The 20,623-nt window shown below is 37.8% G+C and overlaps 1 protein-coding gene across 5 annotated transcripts in view; it reads left to right on the top strand.

Annotated features, from left to right (window-relative positions):
* setd2 (SET domain containing 2, histone lysine methyltransferase) overlaps window positions 1–16,620 on the top strand; it is a 124,451-nt gene extending 107,831 nt beyond the window's left edge. For all 5 annotated transcript variants that reach the window (XM_039737113.1, XM_039737115.1, XM_039737114.1 and 2 more), the window contains 3 exons: window positions 9,946–10,026; window positions 11,423–11,524; window positions 12,571–16,620. In XM_039737113.1, coding sequence (XP_039593047.1) covers window positions 9,946–10,026; window positions 11,423–11,524; window positions 12,571–12,732 — 345 coding nt within the window. In that variant the 3' untranslated portion in view covers window positions 12,733–16,620. The remainder of the gene's footprint in view (window positions 1–9,945; window positions 10,027–11,422; window positions 11,525–12,570) is intronic.
* The last annotated feature ends 4,003 nt before the right edge of the window (window positions 16,621–20,623 follow it).

The following is a 20,623-nucleotide window of genomic DNA, read 5'->3' as shown; positions in this document are numbered from 1 at the left end:
TAAACATAAAATAAAAATAAAGACTGTTTAATAAACCAAAAAATATAATTCAGTCTAGTAGTAACATTTTAATATGTAAAGGAGATTTATAGTTTGAACCTAATACCATGAATACTTAATATAACTGGTGAGACGTGCTATGCAACTCAGAATGATGCCCTGACAAACCAAAGTTCAAACAAAAATAGGAGTTTATTAATTGAATCGGAGGGTTTTATGGAGGGTATAATATAATCTAAAGATAAAGGGTAACATACAAACAAGAAACAAAAAAACTATGCCCCTCTTAGGCCAACCTATACATAAAATTTCATTCCTAACTCTTGTTTATTCCTTTCTCCTACTTGCCAGATGAGTCGTCATCAGCTGAGGGTTCAGAGGTTTATTTAATGAGTGACCCTAGACCCTGAAAGACTTCTGAGGTACAGGCCATCCAGCTGGAAAGTACTTCCAGGTTGTTGAAAAAACCTTAGGAGGCAGACAGCTATCTCCTAAAGTGTCAGGCGTCCTTTACTGTGACCAGAACACAGATTCCTGTTGCTTCTAAAGAGCCCAGATCACAAAGTTCTGATGTTATAACCTCCTCCTTCCTGACTGGGTTGTGCCCCCCTCCAATCCCTGCATGTGTCCTGTCCATACAGTAGGTAATGCTAACTCCCAAATTTCTCCTCTGTGTCCTGTGTAGGCAGTGGCCCATACCCACCCCTGTACTAGAGGTGGAAAAACAAACCTTTGCAGTGCCCTTCACCCACACACTAAGCTTCAGCAGAACGTTTCTTCAATAGAAAATAAAGTCTAAAGAATTACTAGAAAATACAATATATTACATCTTGCAAGCTAGCAACGTGTGTAGCCTGACATCTAGTGTAATTTTGTCTTGACTATTGACATTTTGTTTGTGTTCAAATAGTACAGAAAACTAATATGATTCTAAATTTAAAGGTTCAATAAATAAATAAAATTGATAAACTCATTAATATTATTTGCAACTACTTTATCATAACAGTGGAAATGGAAGACTTTTACAGTTAGCTGGTCTGAAACTACAAACAGGTTTAAACATAAAACATCATTGAAGAGAACATTTGTTAGAAATCAGAATGACAACAAATAAACATGTCACATATTAAAAGGGTGTTTTAGGATTGGATGGATTAAAGGAACATTTACTGATAAGCAGAGGTATTATAAAATATCTAATGGGGAATTGGACTATGTGAGAGAGAAATAAAAAGGTAACAATAGATAGATACTTTATTAATCCCAAGGGGAAATTCACATAATATATGAGGGCTTTATTAATACAATACACATATGAATGTGGTTTTCATTTTTCTGTAGTATTTCTTTTTTAAAATACTTGCAATCTTTGAGTGCTGAGTAGCACAGATAGAGATTAAGCAATTATTTTAAATCAGTTCCACTATTATTTTAGTTCACTATATCATTCAAAGCAGTAAAAAAATATAATTTATCACCATGCATTCTAAAATGGCAGTTTTTAATGCGTAATATGTTCTATAGTCTTTTTCACTGTCTTAAAAGTATATTTCCATTCGTCCCTATAATGCAAACGTCAATGCAAAAACTGAGCTGTATTTAAAATGACAACCTTTTCATGGGAAGTTGTAAATAACTCTTTGTTGTAATAGAGTGACGCAATTGAACATTTTTATACACTGGTGCCACTGGTTAGGTCAGGTTGGGGAGCATGTACTGTTACTGCACGTTGCTGCACCCACCATGCAACGAAACAGCCCAGGATCCTGGTTGGCAACCCCCCAGGCAAACATGTGGCCCAGTCCCACTCTCTGGGAATGACCATCTATCTGCCACAGCCAGGTGTTATGTGGGTGTCCCCTTGGCGTGGTCCTCAAAAATGAGGATCCTGTGAGCCGGATCACCCTCTTTGAATCACGCCACATGGCCGTTGTGCCGTAACCAACACTACCTCCCAATGCAGGTAATCTGCCTCATTCGGGACTCCACAAAAAGTCAAACCAGCAGTACCCAAGAATTTTCTGAAGAGAAACAGTACCGTAGGAGTCCAGCCTTCATCTCAGGTCACTGGATAACGCACATGTCTCGTAACCATTTAGCAAAACGGGAAGCACAGGACTCTAAAGACTTGGACCTTTGTCCTTCTGCACAGATAGCAGGAGTGCCACACACCCCTTTCCAGTGACCTCATGGCCACCCATGCTCTTCCAATCTGTCTAATTCACAGGAAGAGTCACCAGAGACATCAGTGTTGCTGCCGAGGTAAGTAAACCTCACAGCAAGGCCGACACTCCTTCCGCAGACAGACACACTGCTGATGGCTATGCCAAAGAGGTCATTAAAGGCCTTGATCTTGGTTTTTATCCAGGACACTCACAAGCGCAGACACTCAAGACTTCCCTTTCAGTCTTTTGAGAGCTCCGATCAGAGCCTCCATTGGCTCCACGAATATAACAGCATTGTCAGCAAAGTCAAGATCATCTTTACCAACAGATGCCCCACAGCCGCTGGACCCCACGACCTCGCCCAACACCCAGTCCATGCAAATATTGAACAGAGTAGGAGCAAGAACACACCCCTGACAAACACCAGAATCAACTGGGGAAAAGCATGGAGGTTCTGCCATCACTCAGCACTGCACTCACAGTACCTGTGTACAGGCCAGCTATGATATGCAGCAACTTTGAGGAGAACCCGCAAAGTCTCAGATGTCCCACAGGGACAAAAATCGATATAGGCTGCAAAGAAACTCTGCCAATATTCACTTTTGTGCCCCATGAGAATCCTCAGTGCCAAGATGAAATGGATGGTAGACTTCTTAGGCGTAAAGCCAGACTGCTGCGGTTGCTGGTAGGGTGAGCAAGTGATCAGAGAACCTTAACAAGGACCTTACTTGGTACCGAGAGTAGTATTATCCCCCTGTTGTTGCTGCAATCCAGGTGATCACCCTTTCCTTTTCCAGACAGGGACAACAAGTCCCATTTTCCAATCAGTTGGAATGATGCCAGTCTCCCAAATGGAAGCCAAGATTCCATGCCAGAGGTTAGCCCTACCACCAGCCTTGAGAAGTTCACTCCAGATACCAGAGATCCCTGCAGCCTTCCCTATCCTCTGCTGGTACACCACCTGTGCAATCTCAGTGAGATTGGGTGGTTCACAGTTAATTGAAAGATCAGCCTCAAGAACCGTGGACCCAGAGATATCCAATGTCCTAGAAGGAGGATTGGTTTTAAACAGATGGTCAAAAGTAGCCAGCCCAGTGGCTCACAACTGCAGTGTCATGTGTAAGAACCACTCCATCAACCGCGCTGACTGCGACTCTCGGAGGAGTAGACTTGAATGTTTGTAATGCTTTGATTCCTTTGTAAGCAGGACATGTGTCACTTTACCATAGATGGTGTGTCACTTGCTCACAGAGTCCTCTAACAAATGACTCCTTATATGTCCTCAGAGCCGTCCCTCTCCGTTCCTTGTACAGATAAGAGTTGCCAAGAACCTGTGCACTGCGACTCCTCTCAATGATATCCAAGGTGCCCTGGGAGATGAAACACCTCCTTCTAGGAACAATGGCAACACCACCACAGCCCTCAACAACCTTCAGGGTCTTGTCATGGAAGGTCTCCCACATTACATTAGGATCAGCAGTCGCACCCAATTCTGTAAGGTCCTTGTGCAAACTCATTTGAAACAGCGTGATCTTGAAGTCTGGCCAGGTCCAACCTTATTTTCCTCGTAGGTGGTTGCCTACTGGACCTAAGCTGTATCTTCAGAGTAGCAACAACAAGTCCATGATCAAAATTCACAAAATGGGCACTTACGTAGACCCTGCAGTTCTGTAACAGCCTCCAGCATCTGCCCACTAGGATGTGATGCAGTTCTGTAAGAGCCTTCAGCATCTGCCCACTAGGATGTGATCTGTCTCCTTCTCCGTGCTACCAGTATTGGAGTACCAAGTCTAACAATGCAGCTCAGGGTGCTGGAACCAGGATCCAGCAATCCATAGTCCCTGACCTTTTTGCAAAGTCAAGGAACATGGAGCCACTTTGACCATGGTCGCCACACTCATGGGGTCTAACACAATCCTCATTGTCAGCCCTATCAGTGCCAGTGGTCACATTGAACTCACCCATGACCAGAGGCGTGTAACCTCTTGTGTACCCATCTAACACCAAGCAAAGCTGCGGATAAAATGTCTCCCTTACTGAGATATCACTCACTGCAGTAGGAGCATACACTGAGACAATAAGCAAAGCACCCAGAGAGTACCTTAATCTGAGTCTCATAATACGTTGAAAGGACCGACATCAGACACCATTGGAAGGAGCCGATCTGCCACAGCAACTCCCCGAGTATGACAGCCATCAGAGCAACCAGACCAATAAAAGGTGTACGCACCTACAAAGATCTGGCCAGTCCCTGGTCTGTGCACCTTAGAGAGTGTCGCCACTGAAATGTGAAGCTCCTCCAAAAGCAGAAGATAATGATCATCATGCCGGAGAGACAGTATGTTACACTATAAGACGTATACTATAAAGAATATATAGTTTGAATGATATATTGCAGCCTAGTGTAGTTCCCTCCTTATTTTTAAAGGCTAGATTTGTCTTTCATAAGGCCATAAAGTAATTATAAAGGAAAATTAAATAAACCTAATACAGATTAGTACAAGTGGTTTGTGTAACTTAATCACTACTGACTGAAATTTATTTCTTTCCTAACATTGTTAGCATTGTTGATCGTTGAAATTCTCCAAAGCATTTTTAGCAGCAAATTTCCCATGTTTGTTGGCTTAGACCTTTTTCCCCATTGTGCCATGATTCTTTGTGAGCCCAGAGTGACAATACAGAATTGTAGCAGCCTTGCACATAACTTTCACAATGCATACTCGATTTTTGCACATTTCACGTCGCTGCCCAATCTGCAATACAGTATACCCATGTGCTACTCGATCTGGATTTATATGCCGCATGCATTTTTGTGGGAAAAAAAAAACTTTCCAGAATCTTAGTTTGAGAAGTACATTAGCTGACCATAATGAGTACCGCTGCCAAATATATACTACCACATAGCTAATTTTGGACAGCTGAAAGCATACCCATACCCTTTTTTTGTCATATTCACTTCCAAAAGCTTCAACTGAATAGTGAATAAAGGGTCTTATTACTTGTGTCAATGTGATAATTCAGTGTTATTTGGCATTTATATTCTAGGGAACTGAGTTTTGTTTAATGAGGTAAAAAAGGAATTTCAATAATTTTAGCAAAAATCTTCAACATACAAAGTGAAAGTGTCTGAATAATATTTGAACTGTTTGTATTATTGCAAATGTTTACAATGGAACCAGACACTGTAATTATGTGAAGGCACTAGAAATCACTTTTTTTGGTTTACTTTCAGAAAGATATTGTGGTGTTCTCTGTTTTAGTGGTCTTATTGTCTTTCTTGAATGTAAAGTAATGAAATAACATGAAGGATAATACTCACACCTCTAAGAAACCTGTCCATTTTCTTTGCAAAATGTTTGCACTGCCCTTGCATATGTTTGTTTTTACTATGGTTTTCTAAAGACATACCAACTAGGTTCACTGGAATCTCTAAACTGACACAGTATTTATTAGAATTTATTCACTTAGATTTGATTCAATGTTAAGATCGACAGTTTGCACCTTACAGTTTAGTGCAATTTCCAACAATAACTTAGATCATTTTCATTACTAGATTAGATTACACCTCTGATGAAAATGGATTGTACACGTTACATACATGTTCTCTGAAACATTTGCTAGCTAATAATATAGATGGCTTTCTTTAATATTTAATCATCCAATATGCATATTACATATCAACTAACCTTTAAGGTCAATGCTTTCCATTTTTAGTATTTTTAAATGTTTGGCCATTCACTGTATCTTCTAAACTACCACTTAAAGTTGTAAATTTAATTATACATTACCCATGGCATAAATCCATTTAAGTGTCCTATATTTGACGTGCCAGATTGGCTTGTGAACCATATTGAGAAAACATATTTCTGCTTTTTAATTTTGAGGCTCATCTGTATATTTAAGGTTCCCACCCCATGTTCCCATGTTAAAAGTGTATGCTATGATAGCTTGCTTGTGTAGGGTGATTCTGTCTGCCTTAAGAGATGTTGGATTCAAACCCTAGAAGCAAACAGTTGACATCAGTTAAGAGGGCAGTGTTTGTTTTCTTGTTGTCCACTGAGTTTAATCTGGTCTGGCACTTCGAGGCAAACTAAGATGTTGTTTAGTAGTAGTGTTTATTGGGACAGTGGATATGATGGGTAAAGCAAGCAACATTCTTTCTGCTAGTGCCTTTAATTATAAAAACAAAGTCTACTTTGACCACCATAATCACAATTCTTGTATTTAAACTTGTATTATACTGTAGTAAGTACAGGGTAGGATAATATTTGGTAAAAGTAAAGATTTGGTTAAAATTAAACATACTAAATAACTATAAACATTTACTAATAATGAAGCCAGGTGCTACAGACATGTCTAAGCTATGGACATCAGTAAATTTAAACATAAACAGCAAAGATGCGTCACAGTCTGAAATTCTGGCTTCCCTGCAGCTCAAAAAGAGCAAATAAAGTATTGGCAGTGGCGTAGCGTAGTGGGGGCGGACCGCCCCAGGCGGCACTTTTAGGGGGCGGCAAAGAATTACTGTATATTTTAGTCTTTTAAATTGAAATACCTAAATAAGGGGGCGGCAAAATTTTCCTCCGCCCCGGGCGGCTGACACCCATGCTACGCCACTGAGTATTGGGTATATGTATCATCTTATCCATCACTGGCCCAAGTCTTGTTTAATTTTGTATTGTTTTTTCTTAGATATTTATAGCTCTGTGCAGTGGTGCTCACTATAAAAGGTGCTATATTAAAAAATTCAGACTGATTACCCACTTATTCCGTTTTATACTTTTTTGGACCTTACCTTGTTTGTTGACTATAAAGGAATCCCAAAAATAGTCAGAAAAAAAAAACTACACAAGTATCAAGTCTTCTTTCAGTAGATACAAATGTCTAAAGACAATTTTCAGTAACAGGCACATTGTGTCTACATGCAACTGCGTTTTATCATAACAGTCCTAAAGTAACTAACGTTAATATTTTGAATCTAATCAAGTAGTATGAACTTGATTAATAATGTAATGTAAATGTGCCTTTTAAAGTATGTAAAGTAGTTATGACCTCCCAGTACTTGAGCACTTTGTTTAAAGGAAAAAGACTACAGCAGATTTTTTTTTAAATACCATGACCTGCTAGTGATATGGTTATTTGTTTGTAAACATAATGGTTCATTATTGATATTTTAATGCTATATTACATATTAGAAAAAAATCAAAATAGTAGTACAGTCTACATAGTTATTATTACTTCACAGATTTAACAGCAACATCATGAACTTGAAAATGGGTTTAAAAACAGTTTCTTTTACACATAAATTGTAAAAGTAAAAACAAACCCCAGTATCTGGGCTCCCTTTCAAAAATATTTATATGAATAGTAACAATATTTTAGGCCATGAAAAGGCAGGCCATTTTAGTAACCTGTTTCTGACAAATGACATGCATTTTTAGTAACTCACTGTTGATGAATACATTGTCAATGTATCTGCATTATTGCATGTTCCTCCTTTCACCCAATCTTTTTTTTTAACCTGTTTAATCTAATTCAGGACCATGGTCAGCCCACAGTCTGTCCTGGAAGCATCAGCAACAAGGAAGGAAACAATATGGTTGCGGTAGCAGTCCATTTCAGACATATAAAAATATCAAAACTCAATCATCCATCCATCCATCCATTATCCAACCTGCTATATCCTAAAACTGAATCCTACAAGCCTAATGTAAAATTACCAGTTAAACTTATGTGGAAGAAAAACTGGAGGACCAAGAATATAAATAATTAATTCCATAATACATACAATGGCATTTATACAATATGCCCTGTTTATAGCTTTCAAATTGAAGCTTAAAGTTGATTGCTGAATTTTTATATTCTCTCCACCCACCTGAAGAAAAAGTCTTTTGTAATTTTTTTTGGTGTAAATGTTATGCATATATCTCTCTCTCCATCCATCCATCCATCCATTTTCCAACCCGCTGAATCCGAACACAGGGTCACAGGGGTGTGCTGGAGCTAATCCCAGCCAACACAGGGCACAAGGCAGTAACCAATCCAGTGCAGGGTGCCAACCCACCGCAGGACACACACAAACAAACCCACACACCAAGCACACACTGGGGCCAATTTAGAATATATATTTAGTGTATTTATATATACTAGGTGCCAACCCTCCTATGTGGATTTCACTTTCATCAAACAAATCTTTTAATTCTCGCGGATACGCCTCTTCATTGGGAAGAAACACTACTTTTCACTGATGGCAACACGAATTAGACGATCTACAAGTCTGCAACTTAAAGTTTAAATCCGAGAAATATATTTGATCTCTTTTCGCTGTTCCGTTATTTCACCAAGTAATAATTTCTGTTCGTTTGCGCTAATGCGATCTTTACTATAATTTTTTGAGACTTTTGAATTTTAATACTTTCATTATCTTTAACCTGCTGTGCATGTGTATCACACCAACGTTTTTGAATTCTTTATGATTTTCTACTTTGTCACCTACTCTTTGTCTTTTATTTCCGGTCCCGGGCGTGGTTTAATCTCTTGGCACAAAGTCTTGTCTAGCGGGACGTGAAAGTATATTGTTTAACTGAAAATATATAATGTGAATGTTAACAGCTTGATAATTCAACCAGAACTGCACTCTGAATTCAATAATTAAATATCGAAATATATATTTTGAGGCTTTGGCTAAACAGTCTAAAGAAATTTACTTCAGAAGAATTAACACTTTCAAAGTTTTCTTTTGATTGCTTTTGACTACATTTTGTAATATGTCCACAGAAGTTGCTTCTTCTTGACAGCTCTACTAAGGCATATTTGAACTTAACACTGCTATTTGAACTCCATTATCAGTGCTGCTTTTATGAGGATATTTTGCAGTAATCTGCAGTTTCTTTTTTTCAGTGGCCAGTTTTTGCGTTAATTACCTTCTGCTCCTTGAATCTTTACATTTCTGCCTGGAAGTGTGTGTATTGTGTCTTATAGTCGCAACAAAAGTCAGTTTTCTTCAGGAGTTCATAGTTGATGAAACTGGACAGAATCATCACCTCAGCCTAAACTGGCTAATTGTATCAAATAGTATAGTTTATTTTGTAAAATTGTGATTGTTTAATAAATATTCACATGAATTGCTGCCCAAAAGTTGCATTTCTAATGTTCAAATTATCATAATTCTGAGTCTGTTCAAAAATCTATTTTGTGTTTTTCTTTTCTTTATAGGTAATACCTTGAAACTAAATTAGTGCCCAAAAGTGGACCAGTTCCCCATCCGGGGCTGGTTCCTGTATTGTTGTTCAGTATTGCAGGGTAGTCTTAGGATCCCTCTGACTCTGAATTTTCCAGACAAAGCACTGTAACTTCGTTTGAATATTTTAAAAGTGAACTATAAGCTGTATGGAATTGTTTCCATATAATCTCATTTTCATAAGCACTTGTTAACCTAAGAGTTTCTTTATTATGCTACTGTTTTTATTTAAAAATCTGCCAAATGCAAACAGTATTTGCGCAAGCAAAACTGTATCATAAGCTATTTTTTTTTAAGTTGAGGTTTTAGGGCTGGTGAGGGAGAAAAATATATTCCCCTAGAGATCTCAGATGGCTGAAGTAAATTGCTTACGTGAAGTCCAACATTTTTAAAATATCCCATGTCAGAATTTCCTTTCATTATGTCTCTTTGAACTATGAATCTTACAATTGGAATGATTTTAAGAAAAAAAAATCAGTTCTGTGGCATTACAAGTTTAAGTTTGTCTCATAATTAATTGCTTTTTCCGTTTTTTTCTAGTTTTCTACAAAAGCTAAGACAGCAGAAGCAGATACTTCCAGCGAATTAGCCAAGAAGAGCAAGGAAGTATTTCGAAAAGAGGTAAAATACATAATATATTTTTATATGAACATGTGAACGCAGATGTGCCTGCCAGTTTAACCATAAAAAGTGCACTGGCATATACCTGAATTTTAATAAATTTTGGAACACAATTATGGGTATCTATCTTGCAGAATTGGAGAACTATAAATAAGCTGTACCTGTTTCAGGACAAGTATGCCAGTATTACCTGACTCCTATTTTTTGAGCTGTTTGTTTGTACAATAGTTTTTTTAAACAACTATTCTACATATTCTAAACTCTTTTTTCACAGTGTTTTGTCTCATTGTCCTTCTGTACCATGAAGCATCATCCTATCTGTTTTGCAACATCTGGCTGAATCTGAGCAGACAGTATAGTTATGTACAATCATCCTGCTACTTCTGTCAGTAGTCATATTATCAATAAACACTACTGACTCACTTCCATTGGCAGTCATGCACGCCCATGCCATAACACTGCCTTCAACAGTTTTAACAGATGATGTGGTATTCTCTGGATCATGAGCCATTTCTTCTCTTTTCCATATTTTTTTTTTCCAACATTCTGGTATACATTGATCTTGTTTCCATTGCCCAAGGAAAATTGTTCCAGAACTGGTCTAATCTGTCCTTCCTATGCTTGAGGTTTACCAGTGGTTTTCAACTTGTGGTGAACCCTCTGTCTTTACTTTCATGAAGTCTTCTCTTGGTTGTAGACTTTGGCAATGATAGGTCTACCGCCCAGAGAGTGTTCTTGGTTTGGCTAAATGTTATGACGGGGTTCTTCTTCACCAAGGCTAAATGTTATGAAGGGGTTCTTCTTCACCAAGGACAGAATTCTGCAATCATCCAGCACAGTTATCTTCTATGGTTTTCCAGGCCTTCTGGTGTTGCAGAGTTCACCAGTGTGTTCCTTCTTTATAAGAATGTACCAAAGGGTTGATTTGACCACTGCTTGTATTTTTGCTCTCTCTTTAAAGAGTTAGTTTTGTCTTCTCAACCTAATGATTGGACTGTTTTCACTTGCATGGACAGCTCTTTGGACCTCATATTGAGAGTTTACAGCGATGGCTGTTTAATAGTTATTGAAATTTAATGAGGGAACTGCTCCTACCAGGTTATGGAACAGTTTGTCAGGCAATTGTCCAAATACTTTTAAGCCCCTGTAAAAAAGGGGGACCATGTGTAAACATGTCTTGTCTTTTCTAAAAACCTCATACTATATTTTTGGTAAGCCTCTTAAATTAAAGCTGAGGGTCTACTCTTCAATCACATAATGATGCTTAATTTCAAATCCACTGTGGTGCTGTACAGAGAAAAATTATGAAAATTGTATCACCGTCCAAATTCTTATGGACATGACTGTACACTCCCTCATGAATAATCTTTAACTTCAATATTTATCTTGTTTAAAGATGTCTCAGTTCATTGTCCAGTGCCTAAACCCCTATAGAAAACCAGATTGCAAGCTCGGTCGGATCTGTAACACAGATGACTTCAAGCATCTTGCCCGAAAGGTGAGTAAAGAAAGAAGTAATCAAAAAGATAAATTTTTGAGATTATGTTGAGAGAAAAGCAGTATTTCATTACTTTTATATTGATAATGCCCATGTGTTAATTTAGTCAGATATTGATGAAATGACCAAAAAAAAAATAGAAATTAGAGATTTCTTAAATAATTATTTAATAGAGATATTTCTTAAGTAATTATTTAGTAAGAGATTAAGGACTTCAAATATACAGAAGGTAAACAAAAAATAGAAACACCACATGAAAATTAAATTTATCTTTGAAGTAACTAAGTCACAACTACAATTGCAAAGGTAAGTCATATTAGGTTGACACATTGATATGTGAATTTTCCAAGTCAAGTGAGGCAACCAGCAAAATTCCAAAGTTGTAAACGGTCAATGCCTATATTGCAGCTGAATCGGTCATAAAACATTTAAAATTATTTAGTGTGTTTAACAATGTATGCTAGACATGTACAAACTGCACCTCCATGACCCTGAAGCTGAAGTATATTGATATGTAAATTTTATACTTTGTAAGTTTGCATAAACAATCAAGTAATTATAAGACAGCACAGTGGGACAGTGGTTAATGAATCCAGCATCCTTTGTTTGAATCAAACACTTGTGTAGAGTTAGCAACTACTCTGTATCTACATGGGTTTCCTTCCTATTTCCCATTCTAAATTGATTAGAACGAAAGTGTACCGTGCGTGACGGAACTTAGACGGACTTCCAACCCTGTGCATGGCTGGTTGTTGCCTTGTGGTTGATGTTCTGAGGAAATTAAATATTATACCATGAAATATTTTTATATAATATATATATATATATATATCTATATATATTTATTAACTTGTGAAAAGGTCAGTAGAAATTGCAGTTGTTAACGGTGTAGTTAGTGATGCTTAACAATTAACTCGGCTGTTCCGTCATTTATCCAGTTTTTATAATGTATAAACTTTTTATTTAAAGTGTAATGAATTAACCTTTTGAGGGTCTTCAAATTCTCCTGACATACAGTGAAAATTGTTTTCATTTCGTGTTTACAGCTGACACATGGAGTAATGAACAAGGAGCTAAAATCTTGCAAGAACCCAGAGGACCTGGAATGTAATGAAAATGTGAAGCACAAGACTAAGGAATATATAAAAAAATATATGCAGAAATTTGGGCCAGTTTACCGTCCCAAGGAAGATCCTGATGTGGATTAGTACCAGCTGTACACTGCTAATTCTTGAATGGTTATTCATAAGTACTGCACATTAATCTGGAACCAACTCTTTAGGCCTGGATTCTTGTGACACTTTTCTCTCTTCTAAAGGAAATCTGAGAGTATTCCAGCACTGGATATCTGTTAGTGAGATGACTTCACATTGGCTGAAGGGAGGGAAAACCAACAACATAATGCAATCTCTTGTAGCAAAATTCATGGACCCCTCGTCCCTTTTTTAACAGCAAGGAATGGATTTGAAGATCCAACAGTCTAATTCCCAAAGGAGCTAAATTACAAAAGCTCAAGAAGGAACCAGTAGTTTGAATAATTTATCTTCAAAGAAAACATCAACTCGTAAATGATTTTTTCTATTGACAGACACTAACTGTGCTGTTCTCATTGTGATTATCAATAGAGTTATATTTTCAAACTTTTACCTTTGTACTTCCAGAGGGGTGGAATGCACACACAGAATTGATTAGAAGTGGATGTGTGTGTGTGCACGTTTGTGCGTATGTGTTTGTATGTATGCAAATATGTATATATGTATGAATTGAAATAGGTTGCCATTACTAATTTAAATAGACCAAAAATCCAATTTGTTTGGCACTGTTTAAGTTAGTAGTCCTTGAAGGTATCAAAGTTTTCACAAAACTTTTTTTTTTTTTAAACTTCTGTAGACCAGGAAGTAATTTTTTTGCAGCAGTACACAGCAATGTTTATCAGTCAATATACATTAAAAGTTGAATCTAAAGATATAATGTAAATGTAATGACTAAATATATACAGTCCACCTTATTTTCTAACTTGGCAGCTTACTTGGTCATTTCCGGCCTAGAAACAGCTGTTTCAGGTGGGTGTGTGCGTATGTATATATAAATCTAAACTGTTAAATAGGAATGCCACAAAAATTGGCAATGGGTGCTATCTCAGCCAGTTACTTTTCTGTTTTTAATTTTATTTTTATAAATGAAGATAAAACCTAAATATATCTTTCATGATCATACATATATTTAGGCCACTACAGGACTTGTGTGCATGTGTGCTTGATGCTTATGTGAGTTTATTTATGGCTGGTCCTGTTTTTCTTCAAACTTAGAATATTTGTTGAGCTGAAGTTGTCATATTTGTTAATTAGGAGTCTAGCTAGAAGCTAATGATCTAGTTATACTTAAGGGCATTGTCAACCAATAATCTCCACAACCTTCAGTCAGTAGACCATTTACTTTTCATGCCAGAGTTGGAACATATTGGCATTGCCTTAAATTGGAAATGCTTGCTTTTGGCACTGCAGTACAGTTCTAAGGGTGTATCTAACCAAAATGAAGAAGGAAAAAAAAAATACCATTAAATTTGAAGGCAGTGACCTAAAATCTTACAAATGATCATTTAAATAGCATCTAAATTTTTAAGAAGAAGGTAGTTCTTGGTGGAAGAATTCAGAATCATAGTGGAGAGTGGTATCAATGATCATAAAGTAGATTTAAGGTCTTCCCAAGTTGTGTACTTCAGGCCAAGTCTTTACACATTCTTCTTGACTTGTACTCATACACATGCATAACATGTACGAGTTGATATGTTGGGTAACTATAACATTTGAAGCAATATATGTTTTACATAAAAGTTGCCATATAATTGTAACTGGAGTACTCCTCAGAAATACATTTTTTCAGAAGTACATCTTTTAACCTTATTTTTTTCCCTGACCACAAATATGAGTTTGAAATTTCTGGTTCAGGAGAGCCCTTTAAAGGGAATGGTAGTATTTTGCATTGGTGTCTGTTTTGTGGCACTACTCCAAAAAGCAGAAGGCATAAATAACATGTCCAAAAGTAATAATATGTTTTACTATTTATATGGCCACATTCATTAATCAATTTATAGTCTGATTCTTGAATCAAGTCACTTTTAAGCTAAAATAGCCTGTCATGGCAGCTGTTCCTCTTTTTAAAGCAAAAATAAAAACAAAAAACAAATCTGCTACAGTTAACTGTAGTGGTATAGATACCAAGCAATATGCTTCTCCAGCCACTCTCTGAACTGATATGTAAACAGCTCTTCTTTTCAGAGTTTTCACAATTGTGTTTGGTGGTAGTCAATGTGTAACAAACTGTTTTTCAGGGGTTTGCTTTTGGGGAGATGGAGTTTGAGGCATAAAAAGTAAATGCGAAATGGCTCATTTTTCGGAGGAGGCTGCCTTTGGGATGTGTGCTGTAGAATGTGATTCATACATGTCTGTCTGTCTGTCTGTCTAACCCTCTGTATTCATAGCCAGCAGTTCATACACATGCTGTGCTATACAAGAATAAACTGTAGAGTTTCACAATTCATGTATTATATTGTTTTAACATATATGTGAATATATTGATACTTTTTTAAGCTTTTTGTTTTTATGTTTAAGTCAATGGAAGAATGTGTTTAAAAATGGATTTGTAAAACAGTGCTGTTCTAAATTTTAATATGTAAATATATACTGAAATTGAAAGATGTTTGAAAGAAAAGCTTGTAGTCCATTGTTTTCTGATCTTTGGCCCCAGCTCCCCTTCGGTTAAAAGGTTATTTTATTTTTTCTTTATAGTGAAAGCTTTTTTGTTCTTTTTTTTTTTTTTTTTTACTGCAAACAGTTCTGTGTACAAAGGAGACATGCTGCCTCTCCCATGTAAGTACAGTACGACAATATTGTGATAATGAGTGTAAAACATTTTAAAAAGAAAATAAACTTTTTTAAATTGATTATTTGCCTGCTCTTCAAAGCATTTTAGTAATAATAGTACATAACCAGTCTCTAACTGACAAGAAAACGCAAGATGAACAAATTATTTTGCTTTTATGAGTTCCATTGAAATAGTATTTGCTCCTCTTTTGGATTTACTAACTTTTTTGTATGTTTGACACTGAATGTTATGAAATCTGTTGTCAAACCCTATTGATTAAGTGAACTGTAGTCAACACCAAACTTTGAAACTCCTTTATTGCCTTAACAAAGTAATATAGATCCACCAAGTATCAGAAATATGCACAGATTGAGACAACTCAAAAAGGATCATTAATTTCCTAGACTGTGTTAATATAAAAGCAAAGCATATTTACTAACACTTCAGTAACTGTAAAAGTTTTGCAACAATAAAATCTAAGTCCTCTTAATATAAAAAGAAAAAAATCAATAGAATAAGTGGTGAGCATGATGACTTATAATGCATACTAAGTCACCTTGGGATGTAAATCATGTGGTTCTTCAGTATTTATTAAAGTTAAACTACAGCACATTTGAAATAAATATCCTAACTACTCCTCCATGCATTTCCTATGTGCCTTCTTTAATTGTCTCTTTTTAAGAGGAGCTACAGCCTATCCCAGCAAAATAAAAACTCTGGGTTTTTTTTTGGTTTTGTTTTTGACAGCCCATCGAACACGCTGTCATAAATTCTGAACTCTTACCTCATTGACATAATAAAAGATTTCCTGCGCACATGGTTAGTGACATTTAAATAGGATTACAAACTTTAATCAGCATTTCAAAATAAGTGACCCCCTCTGATTGATTGATTGATAGCCTCATTATTAAAAAAGTAACACCCTGCTTAATAACACAGAAGATAACGTTTAAGGAAACAATTTTAATTATGGAATATGTGTGTATGCATTTGTTCTAACTTTAAGTGAAAAATGTCTCACAGACTGTTCACATCCTGAAGTGTCAGTGTATTATCTCAACTGAAGCCAAAACTGCTTTCGATTATCTGAAACATTGGCAATTTCATGCCTTCCTTTGTATCTCTGCATCTATCAAAGCTGAAGGGTTTTGCTGTGCCTTCATTACTTTTCATTTGTATTAAAGCATTTTAGTTGTAATGTTTTTTCTAATAAAAGTGCTAGTACTTTCACACTCACTAGTTATTACTCTGATGTTTAACAGACAGAATACTTCAAAACATACCAGCCTTCATGTGATCCCAAAATTCGTTACCATCTCATTCAAGTAGTCCACATTCCTGTTTAACACTTGCCCCAGTTTCCAGTTTTATAGATTTTGTTTTTCTGTGTAAGTCAAGTTGGGGAGCATGCACTGGTACAGTGCCTTGTCGCACCCAGTACAAAACGAAACAACTCGGGATCCTGGTTGGCAACCCCCCAGGCAGTCCAGTCCCACCCTCCGGAAATGACCCTCTATCTGCCACAGCCAGGTGTTACGTGGGCGACCCCTTGGCCTGGTTCAGCCACTCGGGTCCCCAACAATGATGATCTTACGAGCCGGATCACCCTCGGGGAAATTACATGGCCGTAATGCCGTAACTGACGCTCCCTCACAATGCAAGTAATGTGCCTCATTCGGGACTCCATGAGCAACTGCTCATTCAACACAAAGTCAAACCAACGGTACCCAAGGATTTTCAGGAGAGACAGTACCAAAGGAGTCCAGTCTTCATCTCAGGTCACTGGATAGCGTCCATGTCTCACAACCATATAGCAAGACAGGAAGCACCAGGACTCTAAAGACTTGGACCTTCATCCTTTTGCATAGATATCGGGAGCGACACAAACTCCTTTACAGCGACCTGATGACCCCCCATGTTCTCCCAATCCGTCTACTGACTTCATACAAAGAGTCACCAGAGACATGAATGTCACTGCCAAGGTAAGTAAACCTCTCGACAAGGTCGACACTCTCTCCGCAAACAGACACACTGCTGATGGCTGTGCCCAAGAGGTCATTAAAGGCCTGGATCTTGGTTTTTATCCAAGACACTCATAAGCCCAGACACTCAGACTCATCGCTCAGTCTCTCGAGCACCCCAATCAGAGCCCCCATTGACTCCATGAAGATAACAGCATCGTCAGCAAATTCAAGATCCCTGAATCTTTCTTCACCATCAGATGCCCCGCAGCATGACCTCATTGTAATGACACTTTACTGTGAAAACAGCAGTAGTCAGTAAAGCTTGGTTTAGCATTAATTGTTAACTGTGTTCCGAGATTTTTCAGGTAAGCAAAACAGAAGCCTTAAACAGGTTTGATTTTGTCGTACATTTTTGGAGCTGCAAGTTCAGTGCACATAGTGCGGCCACAAGGAACAAAGAATGTGCATGTTTTGGTCTTAACAAATACAGGAGATACTTCTCTTTCTAATGTTGCATGTTTTATGTGCCATGGCAGGATAGAAAAAAATGGAAAATGGGGCAAGACTGTGGCTAAACTTGCTGTAGGGATAAAGTCTTTGCATGGGCACCATCTCCATCAGGCAGCATGCTATTGGCTGTCAGAAATAAAAAAAAAAATGGGCAAGCTCATAATACTTTGAAATGTGAAACTGTGCTGGAAAGTTGTCATGCAGTCTTCTAATTAGACGTGTCCTGTGATTTTTTTTCAGCAACGACAGTCACCAAGTCTGACATCCCCGCCCACCTGAAGTCATGTAATGTGTCATAAGCTTTTTCAAAATACATGCAGGCAACAAATGTGTCAATGTAGGAGTGCATTCAGTTGTAAGGAAATCCACAAAGCTGTATGGATCTTGACTAAGCAGAAGACAGCCAGACAGACACGTCGCACGTGTATCTTAAAGTTATTTACAGTGTCTGAAGAGAGTAAGTAAACGTAGTGTTAGATAGTTTGCCTTCTCAACTGATTAGCTGTGAGTAAACCTGGAAAAAAAAATATCTAAAGAACATGTCACAATCTTTACATGCTCAGAGTAAAGGATACCACTGACAAAATGCAACCTTATTCACTCAAGCCAGTGTGAGGCAATACGTACAGGAGAGTTGCATCTCTGTTGATTCCTGAAAAAATGAAATATGTAAAGAAGTTAAACGCCTCCTCAACAATAACAAGAATAGGGTTCAAAAATAAATAGCTTAGAAGATATTGGTAGAAGCACACACAGCAGTAGGAGACTAGTGGGAGGAGAACACACTAGGAAAAAAGGGGAGAAGGAGGCAATCGGAAGAAATCTGTAACAGTTGTTTCTTTTCTTCCTAATATTTAAAGAAAATTACTGCCAATGACCCCATTATCCAACCCGCTATATCCTAACTACAGGGTCACAGGAGTCTGCTGGAGCCAGTCCCAGCCAACACAGGGCGCCAGCCCACCGCAATCATGCAGGTTCTCCAGTCAGTCAGTATTCACTTTCTTAAGTGAAAAACATCTGATTATTTAGATGTTAAAGGACATGTGGAGTCAGAAACCAACATAAGACACTTTAGTGTGCTCTTTTGTTCTCACATCGCTGGAGTACACATCTGCTCTTTGATAGACTGTTGCTAACTTCTAGCTGATGTGATCATCATCAAGCTGGATGGAAAAAAGCAGGATGTAGCTATTCATTCTCCACTACTTACTTTGTGTGTTTTCATCCCTACCTGCCAAGGCTCAATGAACAGCAGCCCCCTTGCAGTGAGAGCAGCACAAACAGCAGTACTACCGACACAGTTATCAGTCCTACCCATGACCTCTAACCTGTACGAAAGCCACACAGCTCAGCACTCTGTAATTACTGCTTAGTGCCCCTGGCATCCTCACACTGGGTGTGCAAACCTGTCGAGTCACCTCTGAACCCTGCTCTCTGATCTGCACCATGCTCCTTGATTGAAGACAGCTGCTGCTTGCTTATTCAGCAAATGCTGCTGTCATTATTATTTATTTATTATTAAAGCCGAACAGCCGCAGGTATGGTACGTGCAGGTTCAAACCCCGGTCAGGAATTTTGCTCCACACATGTTATGCTCACTTAAAAGTGCTTGTTATTAAAGGTGATTTTCTTTCTTCTATCATTATGTTTGTTGTTTCACCAGGTCTTCTCATAAAGTAAAAAAATATAATAATAAAATTGCAAGATGTACAGCTATGAAGCAAATCAGGTCTAGAAATGTCATTCAACTAGCTCTTATAGCAGAAACCTTGACCACAACAGAAATGCACAGTAGGTGTAGGCCTCTAGGGTGGCTGCCATCTGGGAAGAATTCCCAAGTTCATTTCTTTATGTTGCACATTTTCAGTTGAGTTTAATTACACAAAATTAAAATCTTTTTGTCCACCTGTCTACGCAACCTTTACAGTTTCAAACATCACTAACACTTTCAGGGCTGAGGTCGACATTGTCAAAAAGAAGCAGTTGACGATGATAATCAAATGTAAACTGTGACAAAACCAACTGTTACATTGGACTCTCATTGCTAGAAGCAAAGCTAGATTTGACCGAGATTCCCTGCGCTCACGTGAATAGCAAGGCACACACAACGGCAATAATGGCACTGACATTTGGCAAGAGATCGAAGCGAATGAAAAGCAAAATACTCTGTGGACGACGTCTTGTCTATTATCTCTGAACTGGACTATAACTTGTCGGACTCAGATTTTGATACAAGCGAAAACAAATGTGAGGTTCCAGCTTCAGCTGATCGGTCCCCAGCTAGTTGTGGTACTGATGATGTTCGCCAGGGTGGACTGCCACCTAACAATGATAAGAGGTAGAAACCGGATTGTAATGCACTGTGACCATGACCGCCATCGCTGCTGTCCCAGTTATGTGGAGACAGCCTGGCAGCAAGCCTGCCACTCATTCTTGGCAAACTAGCAGCCACAGCATGCATTAACAGATGTTTTATGTTGGTTTCTGTGTGAAACCATCTTTTTTTGGAAAAAATATTCAGCCCTCAAAGAGTTAAAAATTTGATGGTCTATTTATATAAAGTTATTGTTGGCTGTATTTCTTTTAAAAATGCTATAAAAATGACAGGCTTGTTCTTCAGTAATAGGTGGCACAATGGTGAGGATGGCTACCTGACAATTTCAGGATATTAGATAATTCCTCCCCAGACACCTGTTGTGTAGGGTTTTGTGTTCTCACGATGCCTGCATTGTCTTTTCTGAGATACTCATGCTGTCCT

The sequence above is a fragment of the Polypterus senegalus genome, chromosome 15, assembly GCF_016835505.1.
Source record: "Polypterus senegalus isolate Bchr_013 chromosome 15, ASM1683550v1, whole genome shotgun sequence".
Classification (NCBI taxonomy): Eukaryota; Metazoa; Chordata; class Cladistia; order Polypteriformes; family Polypteridae; genus Polypterus; species Polypterus senegalus.
This window is presented reverse-complemented; position numbering and strand designations above follow the sequence as displayed.